The sequence below is a fragment of the Pelodiscus sinensis genome, chromosome 3 (genome assembly GCF_052426305.1).
Source record: "Pelodiscus sinensis isolate ZL-2025 chromosome 3, ASM5242630v1, whole genome shotgun sequence".
Lineage (NCBI taxonomy): Eukaryota > Metazoa > Chordata > Testudines > Trionychidae > Pelodiscus > Pelodiscus sinensis.
In genome coordinates, this window is record NC_143054.1 from 124,442,375 (window position 1) to 124,462,500 (window position 20,126).

The 20,126-nt window shown below is 43.5% G+C and overlaps 2 protein-coding genes across 3 annotated transcripts in view; one reads left to right on the forward strand and one right to left on the reverse strand.

Moving 5' to 3' along the window:
* Positions 1-60: 60 nt before the first annotated feature.
* Positions 61-19,001, forward strand: TBP (TATA-box binding protein). 2 transcript variants are annotated; one of them, XM_006121990.5, is made up of 8 exons: positions 61-481; positions 8,122-8,359; positions 10,191-10,513; positions 11,414-11,501; positions 14,370-14,461; positions 16,173-16,340; positions 17,790-17,884; positions 18,404-19,001. In XM_006121990.5, exons 2-8 carry the CDS (start codon positions 8,306-8,308, stop codon positions 18,481-18,483), a joined length of 900 nt encoding a protein of 299 aa, XP_006122052.1. In that variant the 5' UTR covers positions 61-481; positions 8,122-8,305; the 3' UTR covers positions 18,484-19,001. The 2 variants fall into 2 exon arrangements, with proteins under 2 accessions (XP_006122052.1, XP_006122051.1); XM_006121989.5 differs by lacking the exon at positions 61-481 and adding an exon at positions 987-1,138.
* Positions 19,002-19,768: 767 nt separating this feature from the next.
* The window catches only part of PDCD2 (programmed cell death 2), a 7,650-nt gene continuing 7,292 nt past the window's right edge, over positions 19,769-20,126 (reverse strand). Inside the window, exon 6 of the mRNA XM_075924705.2 lies at positions 19,769-20,092. Within this exon, the coding sequence (XP_075780820.1) occupies positions 19,931-20,092 (162 nt within the window). The 3' untranslated portion in view covers positions 19,769-19,930. The remainder of the gene's footprint in view (positions 20,093-20,126) is intronic.

A 20,126-nucleotide genomic window follows, 5' to 3' on the forward strand; every position in this document is an offset into this window, starting at 1 on the left:
CGCGCTCGGCTTGGCCCGGCGCCGGATGCGCCCCCCGCAGGCGGGAGGAGTGAACGTTTGTGTGGGAGTAAAAGCCAAGAGGAAGCAGGGGGTTTAGCAGGGAGCTGGAAGGGATCGTGCGACCAAGGCTTTCAAGACAGTTACACGAAATCATGGCCAGTTGTCGGATTAGAGAAAGAAACAGCCACCCAAAGCAGCATCAACTGGATTAATTTACACTCCCGATGAAACCTGCATTTACATGATTTTTAAACTGAAAACAAAAGTAATCTGGAGTGTTGAGTTGCTACAGAAAGGCACTAGTCCTGGAAAACTGGTCAGCACATGCAGCAACTGGAGCCTGCTTGCAGTGCAGATCATTTTTAAAAGAAGCATAAAAGCAGAGGCCGCCATCCTGCAGGCTGCCTTGCTGGAGGGCTAGTGCGGAGCAGCGTGTGGCATCGAGGACAGAGTTTTATCATTTTCTCCTCCTTTAAAGCAGGTACAATAGCACGGAGGCTGCCTTTTGAACCGCCCAGAAACTAAATCTGCATAAGTCGAGATTGTGTGACTTCCCCTCATTACTTTGGCTCCCCTCTGTCCAGCTTTTCACTGGATCGTGGCTGCCCCAAGCAATCTGTAGGCTGGGTGCTCAGGACACACTGCTAGGCAGCTGTCCGGTTTCACAGGCTACAGATCATCCCGCATTGCCCCCTATTTTGTTCCTCAGAGGTGGCAACTCTGTCCAGGCCTGGCTCTCTAGGGCAGTGGAAGTTGGTGACGAAAAGCAGGCATGGGGTGGGGGCAGGGATTGCAATCGCTGCGGGCTGCGCTGCATCCCGGGGCTGTGGGAATCTGCAGCGGATGGTTTTCGCGTTGTTGTGTTTTATTTGTGGGCACTGGGTTCAATCTACAACCCCAGTGGCGCCCGCGCCCGTGACACACTGATCGGCGCTTTCCTTGGGCTTGGCTTCTCCGTCCCGCCCCACGCTTCTTGGCTTTGCCCTCACTCAAAATGGCCACTGCGGAAAAGGGAGAGCGGGAGTTCCTGGCGGAAGTGACGCGTTATGCGCGCGCCGGAGGAGGAGAGGCCGGGCTGCAGGTGGGGTCGCCGCCACCGCCGGGTCTGTGCGGCGCCTGGAGGGAACTGGAGCGGCAGGTACCGAGCCGCTCAACCGGGCGGAGCCTCCGGGCCGCGAGGCAGCGGCGGGGCCCGGCCCGGGGGCGGCTCCGGCGAGCGGGGTCCTGGCGCCGCTCCCGGGGCTGCGGGCGCGTCTCCCTCCCCGTCCCGGGCAGGCTCCGGCAGCCGCCGCCTGGCGCTCGCCGTCCCGGGCCTGCCCCTTCGCCCGGCTGCTCCCGCCTGCGGGCCCCGCGCGGGCAGCGCACCCGGCTCCCGCCCTGCCCCGCGGCCGCGTCTCCTCCAACGGCCTCGCCTAGTGCGGAGCGGCCCGGGACCAGGCTCGGCCCCTTCCCGCTGCCCCGGGAGCCTGCCCGGCCGCGCCGCGCGGAGCCGAGCTCTCATGGCCCCCGGCACAAGCGCGTTCCCCGAGCGGAGCGCGACGTGTCTGGGGCTTGTCGGAGAAGCGCTGCCCCGTATAAACCCCTTCTACGGCAAAGAGAAGCGGCAGCGCTTTCTCTGCGTTTCTCTGGGGCTCAGGCCTTCTTGAGCCTTTCGGTTTGCGTAGCGGAGTTGGAGAGAGGCTGGGGGGCCTTGAAGGGCTCAGGGGAGCTGGGGAAGCTGATCACCGTAGTGTTCCGGCCACCGCCGGTCTGATTTGCACCGTGACGCTGACTCTCTTGGTGTGATGTTGGGCAAGTCACTAAACTGCCTTGTCTCCTCCCCCATCTGCAAAATGGGAGCAGTGCAGTGTTGGAAAATTAGGGTCACCAAATAGCATAGCTTGAAGAAATGAGTGATTTGTTAGCTAAATAATATATCCTGGGGTGTTTATATGATCGTCCTCATATTGAAAAGGCAGACAAATTGAGTCTTGTTACGGTTTTGCAAGTTTGGGGTAACATAAGTATGTTTGTTGTTAGGTGGTTGTTATAAAGGTTAGTGTTAAGTGCTTTGAAAATTAAAAGTGCTATGCAATTACTAAGTTTATTACATAGCCAAACCTCCCATTGAAGTTAGTGGGATATTCTTTCTATAGAAGTACTGTATTGGTTCAGGCTCTCAGCAAATACATATGTTCCATTCATGTTTAAATTGCTCCTCTTGTTATAGTTTCATATACATTATTAGTAATCATGCATAGTAGTATTGGGGGAAGCTTAGTGATGCTGAAGCCAGGGTGTCCTCAGAAATCCCTTGCTTGTGGAATTTGTTCCTTGCACAAAAGTAGCTAAAATCAAAACAGACCATACTTACACTGTGTGGCAAGATTTTTATCTAGTCTTTCTACTTATGCAGACCCAGGAATCCTTGGTATTTAGACTACACTTCTGAAAATGTTCTGTCATTTTAAAGTTGCAGTGCTATGGGAGGCATGTTTATCTGTTGGGGGGAGGGTAGTGTTGTATTTGGTCCTTTTCACTTGGATAATTCTCCCTGCCAAAACACATAGTGTTGGATACTTTATGGATGGTAGCTTTATGAATAAGTGTAGTGGTAATATATTTTGTGATCACATAAAAGATCACCTATTCTTAGCTTCAGTGTTGTTACTAGGTATGTTAAAGACTAGTCGACTATCCAATAAGAAAACGACTAAATGATTCCCCCCCACACTTTCTTCCTCTATCAGATAGAGGCAACAAAGGGGGTGAGAGTGGACGGTACTTCAAAGCAGCTACACCGCACAGCTGAACCCGGGATTAGCTGTGCAGCACTGCTGCTTGGGGCTGCCCCTTTGACCGCTGCAAAGGGACAGCTACACAGCAGATCCTCAGCTCAGCTGTGCTGCGCTGCTGCGTGTGGAGCCTGGAGTCAACTGGGGACTACAGCACGGCATTTCCCCAGAACCCAGGATCAGCTGGGTAGTACCCAGCTTCCCCCGGAACCCTGGGTCATGCTGCACTGAACCCATGGTCAGCTGGGGAGATCCCAGCTCTGCATGGCATTTCAAAGTGGCAGGGTAGCATAAAGCCTGGGATCAGCAGGGGTTCTGAGTTCCCCATTGATCCCAGGCTCTATGCTGCCCTACCACTTTGAAATGCCCAAGAGCTCCCTCCTCTCCCCCCTCCCCCCCGCCCCCGAGGACTCTTGAACATTTCAAACCTGGCACCTGCGTGCAGCCCAGAGTCAGCGGGACTTCCCGCTGGCCCCAGGCTGCACGCAGCGTTCTGCATTCCTCCTTTGAAATGTACAAGCGCCCCTATGGACTAATCAATTAACCATTACTTTACATCTCTACATGTTACCACTAGGGAGGTGAACATGTACCCGAGTACAGGCAGTCCCCGGGTTACGTACAAGATAGGGACCGTAGGTTTGTTCTTAAGTTGAATCTGTATGTAAGTCGGAACTGGCGTCCAGATCCAGCCGCTGCTGAAACTGACCGCCAGTTCTGACTTACATACAGATTCAACTTAAGAACCCCAAGTGTCCCCAAGTCAGCTGCCGCTGAAACTGATCAGTGCTGATTCCAGGAAGCCTGGGGCAGAGCAACTCTGCCTCGGGCTTCCTGTAGTCAGCGCTGGTCAGTTTCAGCAGCGGCTGACTTGGGGACGCCTGGAGCAGAGCAGCTGGGGTGCTGCCGGGTTGGTCCAGTAGTGCCCAGAGCGGCGCTGCGGGACCAACTGGCAGCGCCCCAGCTTCTTTGCCCCAGGGTCCGGCAACAAAAGCCTGGTCTGCTGGGGGGGGGGGGCACACTAGCTGCGCCCCCCCCCCCCAGCAGACCAGGGACACGGGGAGCAAAGCCTCAGAGGCGCGGGACCGCGCCGCGGCTGGGGCTTCGCTCCCGGTGCCCCTGGTCTGCTGGGGACCGTCTCCAGCAGACCAGGGGCACCGTGAGCGAAGCCCCAGCCGCGGTGCGGTCCCGCGCCTCTGAGGCTTTGGGCATTTGCTCTGGCAAAGCCTCAGAAGCGCAGGAACCCGCCACTGCTGCGGCTTCGCTCCCGGTGCCCCTGGTCTGCTGGAGACTGTCTCCAGCAGACCAGGGGCACCGGGAGCAGCTTTTCTCGCCCCGGAGGTCGAGGTGGTGGATCGCTGCCTGTGAGCTCCGGGGCGAGAGAGCCCCGTTCGTAAGTGCGGATCTGACGTAAGTCGGGGACTGCCTGTACACAGTTAACAATTGAGTCTGTATCAGAAGCAGCAGGGAGGGAAGTGGGAGCCCCCGCGAATGCCAGCCACTTTCCTTCACCTCCCAGGGTTGCAGGCATGAGCACAGGCTCCTATGGAGCTGCTTTTCCCCGCACTGCCACCTTTGACACAGAGGCAGCAGCAGTGCGGGGGAGCAGAGCAGGCGTGAGCCAGTGCTTGCACCTCTTGGGTATTCACCCAAGAGTTCTGAACTCAAATGGGAAATTGCAGAACTATTAACTGTGGTTTGTAACCTATCCTTTAAATCAGCATCTGTACCTACTGACCAGAAGATAGCTCATGTGATGTCAATATTTTAAAAGGGTGATCCTGGCTATTACAGACCTGTAAGTCAGTACCGGGCAAATTAGTTGAAAATATAGTAAAGAATACAATTGTCAGGCACATAGATGAACATAATTTGTTGGGGGAAAGTCAACATGGTTTCTGTAATGGGAAATCATGTTTTACTAATATGCTAGAGTTCTTTGAGGGGGTCAACAAACGTGGACAAGGGGGATCCAATAGATATAGTATACTTAGATGTCCAGAAAGCCTTTGACAAGGTTCTTCACCAAAGGCTCTTAAGTAAAGTAAGTTGTCATGGGATAAGAGGGAAGATCTTTTCATGGATTGATAACTGGTTACAAGACAGGAAACAAAAGATAGAAATAAATGGTAAGTTTCCTGAGTTGAGAGAGTTAACTAGTGGGATTCCCCAAGGGTCTGTCCCGGGACCAATCCTATTCAACTTATTTATAAATGATCTGGAGAAAGGGGTAAACAGGTGGCAAAATTTGCAGATGATACCAAACTGCTCAAGATAGTTAAGACCAAAGCAGGCTATGCAGATCATCAAAAAGTTCTCACTAAACTAAGTGATTGGGCAACAAAATGGCAAATGAAATTTAATGTTGACGACATATGAAGTAATGCACATTGGAAAAAATAATCCCAACTATACATACGATATGATGGGGACTAATTTAGCTACAACTACTCAAGAGAGAGATCTTGGAGTCGTGGATAGTTCTCTGAAAACACCCACTCAGTGTGCAGCAGCAGTCAAAGCAAATAGAATTTTAGGAATCATTAAAAAAGGGATAGAGAATATCTTATTGCCTCTATATAAAACCATGGTACACCCACATCTTGAATACTACGTACACACGTGGTTGCCTCATCTTAAAAAAAATATATTGGCATTGGAAAAGGTTCAGAAAAGGGCAACAAAAATGATTAGGGGTTTGGAACATGTCCCATATGAAAAGAGATTAAAAAGACTTTTCATCTTAGGAAAGAGGAGACTAAGGGGGGATATGATAGAGGTCTATACAATCATAGCTGGTGTGGGAAAAGTGAATAAATAAGTTACTTACTTCTTCCCACAATATAAGATCTAGGGGTCACCAAATGAAATCAATAGGCTGCAGGTTTAAAACAAACAAACAAAAGGAAGTTTTTCTTCACTCAGCGCACAGTCTACCTGTGGAACCTCCTTGCCAGAGGATGTGGTGAAAGCTAGGACTTTAACAGGGTTCAAAAAAGAGCTAGATTGATTCATGGAGATTAGGTTCATCAATGGCTATTAGCCAAGATGGGTAGGAATGGTGACCCTAGTCTCTGTTTATCTGGAAATAGGTGGAAATTTGTTTCTCTGGAGGTGGGTCATCAAAGTGATCATATGAGGATTACCTGTTATGTTCCCTCCCTCGGGCATCTGGTATTGGCCACTGTTGGCCAACAGGATACTGTGCTGGATGGGCCCTTGGTCTGACCCAGTATGGCCATTCTTATGTTGTCCCCCTCTGCCCCATGTGTAAGTGCTGAAAATTACACAGACAAATAAATGCATTTTAACTTCCCTAGTTACTACAAGTTCCCGCTTTGGTGCATGTAATAAAAAAGAGCAAAAATAAGTAGTAAACAGGTTTTCTTCGCACTTAAATGAGTCTGAGATTTCAGCCCAATGCAATTGTTTTAGGAAGCTGAAAGTTACCCAGAAGTGTTTGACAGAGGGGCATCCTGTTTTAAGCTTCTAACTGCCATGTGGTTGAAAATCAGAGCATTGCTGTGTGCATTAAAAAGATTCATATATGTTAATTTGAAAACTAAGGATGTTAAGAAGCAGGTAATTGGGTAGTCAATACAACTTGTATTGACTACACAATTGGTCGATAAGGGAAGGTGCTCAGGAGGAGAGCTACCTCTGCAGTTTAAATGTAGTAATAGTCAGGTGTGCAGGCAGCCTGGCTTCCACTACATTTAAACTGCAGAGCCACAGCTGGGAGTAGTTCCTGGGCCAGGCGCAAGCCAAGCTTGCTCAGTCCCAGCTCACGCTGGGCCCAGCAGCCCCTGTCTGAGGGATCCCATCCGGGAACTGGGACCCTTTGTGGATAGGTGCTCCTGCTAGAGCCGCGTCCCCTCCCCCCACACTGCTGCTTCTGATAGAGGCAGCAGTGCAGGGAAGGGGGCAAGCAGCACCATGGAGATGGTGCTGAGGGGGGAGCCGGCTTTTAAGGCCCCTCCCCCCCCCGCTGCCTCTGAAACAGAGGCAGCAAGAGGGGGATGCAAGTAGTTGACTCAACTACCTGATAAGCCTAGGCTTATTGGGTGGCTGGCTGGTCGACTACTTTTTTACATACCTGTTGAACACTCCATTTTTTTCCTATCTTTTTTCCCTCTGGAAGGCATATGTAATTCTTTGATGAAATATCTGTGCTTTATTTTTTATTTGGAGTTGGCAAAGGAGATATTTTTTTCTTATTTTAAGAATGCTTTTCCATTAAATCATTTCAAGCAACCCAAGCCTCAAGAACAACCCCACAACACCAGTGAAATATACAAGCATAAGGACTAGAAATACCGTGTTTTCAAGATAGAAAAGTTACTGTAGATTAATGAAATAATTTTTAAAACATATGGAAATACTTTGGTGCCACTATTTAAAAGTCAGACCAATTCTACCTGCAGTTGTACTGGGGCACTAACTGAAAACAATTGTTGAACTAGAGCAGTTGATAGGATTTTGGTCTGGTGGTGTTTTGGAGGCACTGCTTGATATATGATGACTTATAAATATCAAATTTACTTTTAGTATCTTGGTAAAATGTGTGTCACACTTGGGTATCTCATTAATTTTAATGCTAAGGTGTAACCTTTTAGTGAAATATTGACAGAATAATTTTAATATTATATGAATGAAGTCTCAGGTAACTTACAAACATAGATTTGTTACATTATGTTTATAGCATAAGTAAAACACTGTGTGTTTTGGTTGCAATGTTTGTTAACATTACAACTAAAGGCTCAGCCCTGCGAACGTTTACATTAGAAATGCAACAGTGGCAAAGCTGCAGCAGCACAAACACTGACTGTGGCAAAGCAGCAGCAGTACAAACACTGAGTATAGCAAAGCAAGAGGTTTTTCCATCAGTAGTAAATCCACTTTTCTGAGGAGCAGTAGGTGTAGGCAGTAGAAGGAAGAATTCTCCTATTAAGCTAGTGCTTTCCGCATCAGGGATGAGTGTAGAAAGAGGGAATTGTATGTCTCAGGTGTGATATTTTTTCACTTCTGAGTAATGTAGCTAGGTCAATCAAACTTTCTAGTGTACACTAGTAGGGATGTAAAATCCTGTTAAACCTTAGATTTAACTGGTTAACAGACTAAGCAGAATGATGGGGCTGCTCTAGTCAGCCCCCAGCCTGTGGGGCTGCTACCTGCTCATTTGAGTCAAGTAACACACATGCATAAGTTCTTGGCAGGAGTGACATTACGAAGGCAGCATAATGTGTATAAAGAAATATATTTAATAACTGTTATGTTACATGGCAGCTGGATGTAATCAATGTGTTTTTAAACATGATTATCAAAACACTATTTTTCCCCCTTTTAGGTGTTGGATTGTATTTTAGAATTACTACACTGAATTTCTGGAGCAGATGTTTTCACAACACTTCAAGAGTGGCTGAGAAACTAATTGCTGGAATGCTCTAGAGAGGGGAAAATACCCAAGGGTGTGGATTTGATTTTATTGAATTGGAATTATTTCTATCCTGACCAAAGAAGTAATTGGAATCATGGATCAGAACAACAGTTTACCACCCTATGCCCAGGGGTTAGCCTCCCCTCAGGTAAAAACAAATTATTTAACATTTATTTATTATTTATTTAACATTTATTCTTTGTAAAAGATTTTTCTTGTATGTAACCTGTCTTGAGTAACAATATGTCTGTTTATGGATATGAAAGATTGGTTAGAACCTAGCAGTGTGAATGTGCTTGTTTGCGAGTGCAAAGTCTAATATTTGTTCCTTTTGGAACTATTTTATATGATAACAGGACCTAGGATAAAAAGTAGTTACATGTAATATCTTAGTATTTGCCACTATTTTATCCTCAAACATGTAAATTACTATTTTATTTGTTTTAAATTAAACTGCAATTTCATTTTCTTTTTCCAGATGTTGAAGTACAATTTGTTCTGTGTAAAATATATATATTCTAGTGTGCATTGTTTATCTACAACAGAAGATTATTAATGGGACACAAAAAATTCAAGTTGAAAATTAAGCAATTAAAGTAATTTAAAAAATTCCAGTTTGTGGATTAAGTCTGTGACGACAACATTTGAAATAATTGAATTTGGAATGCTTGTTACCCATAAACATAATTGCAGCAGGCACCCCAATTAATTTCTTTGCTCAGCTAACAGAACAGTACATTGACATAAGCCTGCTCTCCCTTTTAATTTCAGGAGATTCTCTCCTGGTCACATCTTGAAGCATAATTGTAAGGTGAAATGAGGAAGCTATCACTGATAATGCTGTATCATTTTTTTTAAAAAAAAGGACAGAGTCCTTAAGCAGGCATTTTCCACAAGCACTAAATTCACTTTTAAAAAAAAAGAGATCTGTTAGACATTAGCATCGTCTTCAGGAAAACAAAGCTCTGGTGTATACTCTCAAGCACCAAACCCTTCACTGGCTAGTGGACTGGATGATTTAACGAAGATAAAAATAGTTCTTAATGCTGTGAAGTAAAATGAGCTTCTAAGCAGGGGTAGGAAACCTCAGGCCGAGCTCGCCTGTATCCAGCCCCCGAGGCTCAGGGCCAGCACCAGTGTGCAAGAGCAAGGTGGGGGAGTGCCTTTCTCCTTCTCAGTCGGGGGCATGTATGTGAGGGTTGTTCTAAGGCCTGGTCTACATTACAGAATTAGGTTGATGCATGGCAGTTTGTCAACCTAACTACGTAAGGGTCTAAAGGGTCTGTGCTAAAATTTCACTTGTGCTGATGTGACTGCCCTTCTAGGTTGATTTAATAACTCCACCTCCAAGAGCTGTGGAATCAATGTTAATGTAGTTAGATTGATGCAGTGTCAGTGTAGACATTGTGGCTTACATGGACTGTTACAGCCTTTCAGAAGTTGTCCTATAGGGATGTGAAAGGTTAACCAGTAAGATCACCTGAAAGTAGTGTTCCTTAATGGTTCCAGTTAATCACTAACTGGTGGGGATTGGAACAGCTCCCCGCTTGCTGCTGGAAGGGAGCTGCTCCAACCTCGCAGGGGTCTGCCATGGACTGGCATCTGAAGCAGCCCTGTCTGTGGGAAGCTGGGTCTTCCCCAGGTAGGGGCTGCTCCAGTGGGAGCTGGGAGCCAGCTGGAAGCCCCAGGCTGGATCCCACTTTAGTTGGTTAACCTAACGTTTAGCCAGGTAACTGATTTAACCAGAATTTTACATCCCTACTCTCCCATAATTTCCAACACTGACTGTACAATCAATACAAGTGTTCCTGATGAGGATGCTCATTGCTCCTTGTGTCAGCAAGCAAAAATGGTTTAATTACTTGAGCAGCATTGTACAAACCACCATTCTTGTTACTCATAAATCCAACACTTGTTTCTCAAAAACCTAAATGGGTTCAACTGAACCTGTGCTTTATTCTTTATATTCTCTTCTCTAGGGTGCCATGACTCCTGGAATTCCAATTTTTAGCCCAATGATGCCCTATGGCACTGGACTGACACCACAGCCTGTCCAAAGCAGCAACAGCCTGTCTATTCTGGAGGAACAGCAGAGGCAGCAGCAAGCAGCACAACAGTCCACATCACAGCAAGCAACACAGGGAACATCCAGTCAAACGCCACAGCTCTTCCATTCACAGACTCTTACTACAGCTCCTTTACCAGGAACCACGCCACTCTATCCCTCTCCAATGACTCCTATGACCCCAATAACTCCTGCAACGCCTGCATCTGAGAGCTCTGGGATTGTGCCACAGTTGCAGTGAGTGTAATAAAAGTACACAAAGTACACTTTCTCTCCCTCCTCTCCCATACCATGAGCCTTTTAAATATTTAGTGACTTAAATGATTTAAAACTTCTCTGAACGTGGCAGATCAGTAGTAGAAGTGGGGCTTCTTGCTCATCTTGGTTAGACATATAACTAATACACGTTGGGCTGCTTACTGTTATCTTACACTATTATAAAGCTAACAAAGATATAACAGTTTCAAAAGTTCAATAAACCTGGTGTGAAATTGGTAATCTGATGTGTGTATGGGGGGGGGGGGGGGGCTCTAATCAATCATAGATGGAATTGTCCCTAATATCTCTTCTTGTTTTCTACTTCTTATGCTCTTATGTAGTTGACTGTTGAGTGTGAATTTATGTTCAGGGAAGAAAAGTATAGAATTAGTTCAAGGTACTGGATCTAAAAATCTTTTTCACTGTACTTAGCAATAAAGAAAAAACTCTAATTAGATTCTCTATTTTGTTATGGCAACTCAGAAAAAGTGTCATAGGCATTTTTTTTCTCCAAATAACCTTATTTTTGCATGCAGATAACCTAATGTGATACAAACTCAATTTGGCTCTCTAAATTTAAACAAAAATCTTTTGTATTTAACTGTTGAGAAAGAAGGGAACCTTTGTGATGTCTAGGGAAAATTGAGAGGGCTTTAATATATGTCAGTTTGATCCTTGCTACCACTCTGTGCTAGAAGAAGAAGAATCCTTTGACTTCATCACGGTCAGTTGCATTAAACTACAGATGTATCTGGCTCAATTAAACTTGCTTATATAGCAAAATCTAAGTATCATTCATGTGCAGTTCAAAAAGAGAGATCCCAGGAACCCTTCATTAAATGTATTCTTACCAACTACTTTCTCTTGACTTGTTTTTAGGAATATTGTGTCCACTGTGAATCTTGGTTGCAAACTTGACCTAAAAACTATTGCACTTCGAGCCCGAAATGCTGAATACAATCCCAAGGTAAGACAAATGTATTAGAATTGAACGTGAAAGAAACTTTCCACTAGCCATCAAAGAAACAAGTCTTAAGCATAGTCTACACTTAAAAATTTTGCTCACAGAGCTCTGCTGTCAAAATAAACTTATTGTAGGTGTTTATATGAGGGGGAAAAAAGAGCTTGCAAATAGGTTATATTGGTTCTGGAATAGGGATGTTAAATTTAGCTTAATCAACTAATCGGTTAATTGATGGATTTTCCATTGACTAGTCAATTAAGTGGGGGAGCCGCAGTGGGGTTAGCTCCTGGCCTGGGAGCTAAGCCTGCTGCAGCTCTGCTTTTTAAATGTATTAAGAGCCTGTGGGCTCTTAATACATTTAAAAGGCTAAAGTGCAGCAGGAGGGACCCAGTGCAAGCCAGGACAGCTGATTTCCGGCTTGCACCTGATCTCTTCTTCCCCTTCCCCCCTCCACTGCACTTCTGATTTTTAAATGTATTAAGAGCAGAAGATTCTTAATACATTTAAAAAGTAGAGGCGTGGCTTCTGGAACTGGGCATGAGCTGGGAATCAGCTGATTCCCATCTCACACCCAGTTTCCAGTACCTCCATGCCTCCCCTGCAACCTGTGGAGACGGTGCTTGGAGGAACCAGCTTTTAAGCTGGCTCTTCTCTCTCTCTCTCTCTCTCTTCCCCGCCCCCCATTTGCTGCCTCTATCAGAAGCAACAGAGACCAGTTGCTTACATCCCTGTTCTGGAAGTGAAATAAATTGTACTGGAAAAAGCATTTTTATACTCGTATACCAATGTCAAAACTGGGGCTTTTGCTGGTATAGAAACATGGCCAAAATAACACCCCTAACCAACAGTGCTAGATTGGCAAAGTTTCTTGTGTAGACCTGTCTATAACTGTTTAAAGAGAGAGTCAGCTATTTCCTGATCTCAGAGGCTCCTGTGTCTCTATGCCCCACTTCTTTACCATTTCTATCCTCAAGTGTAATAGTGGAGTCAGATTTCTGTGTGTGCATTGTGGGTCTATGTAATTTTAAAAGATCTTTGGCTCTTGACATTTACAGTGTTTATGAATCGATAGTGTTTGATCACAGTTGCTAACATGGCTAGCAACCAGTTCCTCCCAAGCCTCACTTCACTTTTTGGTTCCATAATATTCAACTGAGATTTGTTATCAGGATCCCATGATGCTAGGAGCTATGTTTAGCCCATAAGAAGACAGGTGTGTGAATTTCAGGGCAGCTGCACCTGTTTTCCCTGCTGTCCATGGTCTGCCAACAGTGGTGATTTACAGGCTTCCAATGCACAGCCATCTGGGTTTGGGCAGACCGGCATCTCTGTGTTCCAATGGGGATGTTTAAGGTTGCACAACTTGTTGATTTATGCTGGTATCCCCAGCAAGTTAGACTGCCTACATCAGCGATGGGCAACCAAGACTAGTGTGGGCCACATGAGTGGTCCTACTTCATCTCAGTGGGCCACAAGAGTAAAAGTGGTGGGCAACCTGCAGCCCATACTCCTCTCTTTGTCCTCTTCCCCCGCCTCTCTCATGCACTGGGGAACAGGAGCCCAACACTTACCAGCAATTTCAGTGTGCCATGAATTAGCTGATTCACACTCAGTCCCCACTTCTCTTCCTCCCTCCCAGACTTGAATCAGCTGATTAATTTAAATCATTGTTCTGGGGTGGGGCTGAGGATGAGAGATTCAGTATGCAGGTTGCTCCGGGGAGAGAGGACTATGCCACCCCTCTCTCACCACAGCAGCTTGAGACCAGGTGAGAAGTGCTTCTTCATGGCCATTCCAGCTGTGGGTACAGCTGTGGGAGGGATGCATATCCCTGAGCTGGGGCAAGTCCAGGGTCATCTGCCCCCTGCACTTCCCAGCCAGAGTGAGGAATGAAGCAAACTGTGTGCTTTCCCCATACTCCCTGATGAAGGGGAACAGCTAGCAATGTCCCTGTAGGAATGGGGAAAGGAGGCTCAGCATGTTTGGGCCTATTTCTCATATTAATATCCAAACTAAATTTAAAACGATAGTTCACTCAAATATGGGCCTAAATTCTAGTACATGAAGATTAGTCATAGTTCCAGGCTCTAAAGATGATACTGGTGTACGTTTGGAGTAATTCAGTTGACCTCCATTGACAATAACTTGGCTTCTGGGTTCTACCTATAACCAGCATTCTGAGGTTGGACAATCCTTTAATTTCCCTGTTTTAATTTATCAGTAAAATGAAGATATAATAGTTAAAGCCTTGTGTGGCTGCAAAATTGGCATTTGCATCCACATCTATGAATGTCGATGCCCCTGGATATAAGGTAGATATCAGCACATTTTCAGGATTCTGGATACAAAAATTGTATCTGCAAAAATCTGCAGATATTGCAGGGCTCTTATAATAGCTGTGTACCTAAGAGTGTTAAGGTATAAAAGGACAAAAATCAAACTTCTGTTTGGAAATTATCAGTTGTTACAAGCAATGTTAGTATAACTGAAAGATTGCAAAAAGCCTGGGTTTTTTTCCTCCACATAGTTTACTTGGTGCATGTAACATACTGAGTAATATAATGTATTCCCTTTTTATAGTAAGATTGCTTCTCTTGTTTGTATCAGTCTTTCACACGGTAAGAGAAACATTTTAATAAAAAGTGCTTTTATGATCATGCTGTTTTTTCAGGGAAGTCAGGCATAGTATTTAAAGCTACTTTTCATTTGCTTTTTAAATTTTTAATCTCAAGTTGACAGCTTTTAGTATTAGGAAGGCTGTGTAAGTGGAAAATATAATACTAAATTAATACTGTCTACAAATGCATAATCAAGTTTTGTAGAATTCTTACACCAATAATATCACTAACAGTTTCAAGTTGTGCATTTCAGCGTTTTGCTGCTGTCATCATGAGAATAAGAGAACCACGTACAACTGCACTTATATTCAGCTCTGGAAAAATGGTGTGCACGGGGGCTAAAAGGTTTGTATAATTGTAACTTCTCATTAATCAGACTATAGACTGGAAAGGTCAACTGATCCTGAATTAGAGTGTTTACTTGCATTGGATATATCTTGACATACAAGCATGCTGGCTGCACATACCTGCCTTAACTGATTAAGTTAGAACAAGATTTTTGGTATATGTGCCATAGTTCAAATGAGGTACAGGCTTTAGAAACTTCTATGGTTTCACCTATTTTAATTTAAAAAAAGCCTTCATTTTAAAAATGGAATGTTACAGGACACTCAATTGTAGGTGTTCACTAGTGTCTCTCGGGAAATGTCAGACTGGGTGGAGGAGAGTGATTTGACTTTTCATTGATTTCCCATCATGCATCCCAAATCATGACTCTCACAGGTTACCTTGTTCAGAGGCCCCTCCTCCTCCTCCTCCTGGAGCTTGTCAGTGCTTCTGAGCACTGGCCAAAGGGATCCTGTAGATGACTGAAGCAAGGAACACTCGCTCCATATACAGTCTGGTCAGAGTATCCTGTCTTGCTTCTACACTGACTAATCACTGATTTGTTAATTTAGGCATTTAACAGAGTCTCAGATTTCCATTTGTAAAACTATCATATTTGCCTTAGAGGTGTGGAGGGTTAAAGTAGTGAGCACTAGATGGTGAAGAATTGTATTAGTATGTTTATTTGTAGATTACAAGCCTCAGTCTTAATATTTCTGATAAGTAATGTGTCCTGTGGCTTTTTGCTGCACAAGGTAGTAAAATACTGTGATTTAATTATTAACCAATCAGGATGCAACTACAGATTGAACCACTCTTGTTTGGGACACTCTGGTCCAGTAGGATCATGGATACTGGGTGGCCATGGGGTTGGCTGCAGCAACAGCCCTGAGGAGCGGATCCATGGCAGCTCTGGTGGTCCCAGGGTAGTGAAGCTGCAGAAGCCCTGGCAGCCCCGGATCTGGGAAGTATGGTGGCCCCTGGATAATGGAGTCCAGCAGGCCCAGTGAATGGAGCCACAGCTGCCCTGGCACCCCAGAGCTGTGGCAGTGCTGATGCTTGAGAGCCATGGCAGCTCAGGGATAGTGGTTTCCTGGCAGCCCTAGGGTGAGTGGAACATGATGGCCCAAGGACAGCAGAGCTGTGGTGGCAGGGACTAGCCAGCGGAGCAGGGAGCTAGCTCCACTAGGTCTGCTGATGGATCCCGGGAGAATCTGTAGTCAGCAGAAGGATAGAATTGACCTCCCCTAGTCTGGCAAACTCCCTCATTCAGGACCAGTCAGGTCCAATGTGTGCTATGTTAAACAATTGTAGTGGATAAAATATTTGGTCAGTCATTTTGCTGTGAGAATATGTATACAAAATCTAAATATTTCCCTTCATACTGTGTCTGGTGTATAGGCTGAACCACTTTAAAGGTTTTACCATGCCTTGCAGACTAAGGATGGGCAGGGGAGAACAGGACTCTGATGGCATACTAAGAGGACTTTGGTCTTTGTGAAACAATAAAAGTATTACAAAGTGGGAAATAATTATTTTGAGGCTTCTGAGAGGATATTAACAGTATAGAAGCAATGTTAGTATTTGCTGACAACGTATACACATTTTGGTGTACAACTTTATATTCCTCATTCCTTTCAAGTCTTCCACATTTACCTACACTTGCTTTTAAACCTGGTCACTTCAGTGACACATTCAGTGTATTCTCTCATGTCTTTTATTCCTTCAGCGAGGAGCAATCCAGATTGGCAGCAAGGAAATATGCCAGAGTTGTTCAAAAATTGGGCTTTCCAGCAAAATTCTTGGATTTTAAGATTCAGAACATGGTGGGAAGCTGTGATGTGAAATTTCCTATCAGATTAGAGGGATTGGTACTTACACATCAACAGTTTAGCAGGTAAATAAAAAGCTTAATATGATTCATGAGTGCTGTACACTTGATCTAGAGATCTAAAAGATTATACTGTACTGGTTAGAGTGTTCCTTTGACTCTGGTTTTGTCAGCCAAATGTTAATCTGTGGAGTCCTGCAAATCTGGGGCTATCCACCTTGGCAGGTATAGATGTGAATATTCACAGCTTATTGTTGCAGATATGGACGCAGATATAAACTTTCTATCTAGAACCCTGCAAATTTGCAGATATCCGCTTTATAGTGGAGGGCATCTGCAGATGTTGATGCAGATATCCAAAGATCATTTTTGCAGATACAAAATTTGTATCCGCATCTGTGTGGGGCTCTTAGTCCATCACAGATGCCTTCCCTACTAAATCTTTGTGAATCTCCTTCCTGCCAGTTAATTTTGCAGTCTTGCACGTGGAAGCATAGGCAGGTGAAACCGCAGAAAAGTTGTCAAGCACAAAATGACATCAAATGAACTAAACAGAGAAGACTGTTTATCATAACATTCAGTATTGAAAAGATGGTAAGAATAGTAACATGTAAAATTGCTGTGCTAATTTAAACAAAACACAAACCTTTTCTTTACTATATGGCTGTGTCTAGACTGGCAAGTTTTTCCGGAAAATCAGCCGCTTTTCCGGAAAAACTTGCCAGCTGTCTACACTGGCCGCTTGAATTTCCGCAAAAGCACTGACTTCCTACTGTAAGAAATCAGTGCTTTTTGCGGAAATACTATGCTGCTCCTGTTCGGGCAAAAGTCCCTTTTGCGCAAAACAGCCCCGATCACAAAAATGACGATCGGGGCTTTTTTGCGGAAAAGTGCGTCTAGATTGGCCACAGACACTTTTCCGCAAAGAGCGCTTTTGCGGAAAAGTGTCTGTGCCAATCTAGATGCTCTTTTCCGCAAATGCTTTTAACAGAAAAGTTTTCCATTAAAGCATTTCCAGAAAATCATGTCAGTCTAGACTTAGCCTATCTGTTTTTGTCCAAAATAGAGGAAAACATGTTTAAACAGATGTTGGTCATTTTATCTGAATTAACAAGGAAAATCATGGACACTTAAAATGCTAGTTTAGAAACCAAGACATAAGCAATTAAAGCTAACTTTTATCCTTGTACTTTTTTATAGCTAATTCCTTGTGCATACATTTCACTCTTAGGGTCTGTCTAGACTACAGGGTTTGGTGTAGACTTGCTGCTGCAATCTTTTGAAAGAGGCTTGCAGTCTAGACGTAGCCTCAGACATTACTGGTGTTGAGGCATTCATTACTAGTGCAAAAAGTTACGCCAGGAAAATCCAGTTCTTTAAACAGCTATCCTAACTCTACTTTTTTGGAGGGTATAAGGATGAGGTTTCCTATTGCTAAACATAAGAGTGAATCTGATCAGCTAACATCAATTTCAGATTAGTTTGTTTTGCTTGACCTTTTCTCTTTCTTTTCAGTTATGAGCCAGAGTTGTTTCCTGGCTTAATCTACCGAATGATCAAGCCAAGAATTGTCCTGCTTATTTTTGTGTCTGGAAAGGTGGTTTTAACTGGTGAGTAACCAAGCCAACAATATTGATGCTCTTAACAGTCTAGGGTTAGGCTACACTAGCAGGAACATGTACCACTTTTAGTAAGAAAGATGCTCTTTGGAATGCTGAACTGCACTAAGTGTAATTTCAGGATTTAATACCTTTCAGAATCAGAGAGGTGTATTGAGTGGTAGACATGCTGACAGCAAAAATGGGTTAAACACTATCCTTATATTTACACTGTTTCTTCTGAATAAAATATAGATTTCAAGTAGGTATTTCATTATGTAAACATTTAACGTCAAGCTATACAAACACTTGGACATGTGAAATTGCACTGATCACATGCAATATGTGATAATAGAAGCAAGCAAACAAAAACAGAAAAATGGAAGCAATCCCAATAGTGAATAGGTAAAGAGGTCAGAGTGTGTGTTAGTGAGACTGGGAGTGGTCTGGATTATATAGTATCTGGATCAAAAACTAACTAATTGTGAATGTTACATATTTCATAAAATATGCTAATTTTTCTGTTTCTAGGTGCTAAAGTCAGAGCGGAAATTTATGAAGCATTTGAAAACATATATCCTATTTTAAAGGGATTTAAAAAAACAACGTAACAGTTTTTAAATACTTCAAAGAAATTTTAGAGGTACATTTTAAAAGGTATTGAGTATGGCACAGTAGTGACAAGTGATGGACTTTGTTACAAAGTGCGACACCAAGACTCGGAGTATTTTCCAGTTAGTGCCTACTTCCCTGATACTCATGGGAAATTGTATTATTTGTATGGATTATGTCTACTGAGTTACAATGAATTGCTTTAAGCTGTCCTTGGAGCAGCTTTTCCAAATTTTATTTATATTTTAATCTTTTGATTAGTTTTAATGTCAATTCTTTTAGGCACCCATAAGTTGGTTTGAGACAAATGCAACCATGCCACCAAATGTATAAACCACTTCAATTGCTGTATATACATTTTAGCTTGCTTTTATAAATGTTTTTATAATCTATCTTCAAGTTATGCTTTTAAAGGTATTGTTTTCCATTTGTATATTTTTTGGTGCCAGACATTCCCTCTCTTCAGTGTTCAGCAGGACAGAATAAATTTATCAATAAAATGGCTGGCTGTATCTATTCCTCTTTTTGGGAAATGTCATGTTTTTTCAGCTCTAGATATACATTAAATTCTGTTTTAAAAAGTCAATGGTCTTCCCACAGAGGTTTTAGAAAGTAATCCTGCTTGATCTTTGCTGCTGTTAATGTGGTAAGTGCATGTTGTTGAAATATGTAATGTCTGAATACTTGAGTCTTTTTATATTTCTTAACAAGCCAGTATTAAAGCACTGCATTTGCCATGTGATTTTTTAGCCTATTTTCTCAAAATGGTGACTTTTTTTGATATTTTACATTAGCTATCTATCTTCTCTTCTGCGTGGTTTTAAAAATACGTGTTTCGTGCATATCAAATTAAGCAAAATTTCTAATTCATATCTTCAGTAATATTTAAGTGGTGATGGTAAAGTCAGGCTTTTCCAGTAATCCCCATCTGCTTAAAATCTAGAGCCTGTTAAGATTGCAGAAGTGCTATTCATAAACTACTGTACTTGGTTCCAGTATAGTATCAGCCCTCAGTTAAAGTGCTAGTGTCAGCATCTACCCAAACCTTCCCTTTGTGCTGCAGCTGGAGATAGTGAGATAAGTTAGGAAGGTCAGTGCTGCCTCAGAGCTTAAATAGAAAGATTCCCACCACCAGAATTGCCCTGACTATGAACTGTGCAGCCTGAATCTAGGAGCACTAAGTGTGATTGGAAAATAAAAATTACTTAAAGGTGAAACATTCAACCACTTGGTTTCACTGTCCAAGCTGAAAATCGGTGACACTAAAGAATTTAAGAGGGTCTGTTTTCATGACATCATTAGCTATCATTTATTTACAATATACACAAAGTTAATACAACCCAGGGCTAGTCCCTCTATGAAATACTAGTTCAATTACCACTTTCCTTCTTGCAATGTACACATGTATTGGTAAAATCCATTATACAGAAACTACAAAATATGTAGTTAAGTAGAATCTGTAGTAATATCCTGTTTCCAGATGAACTCTTCCATATATCCATTTGCTAGGTTACAGTTTTCAGCACATGTGTAGACTACAAGTGTTCCCCAGTCAATACTTTCTCCTAGGCTGTCAACCTTCAGGTGGGTCAGGAGCTGTGGCATAACCTTAGAAGGCAAGACATGTCATTAGAATGCAAAA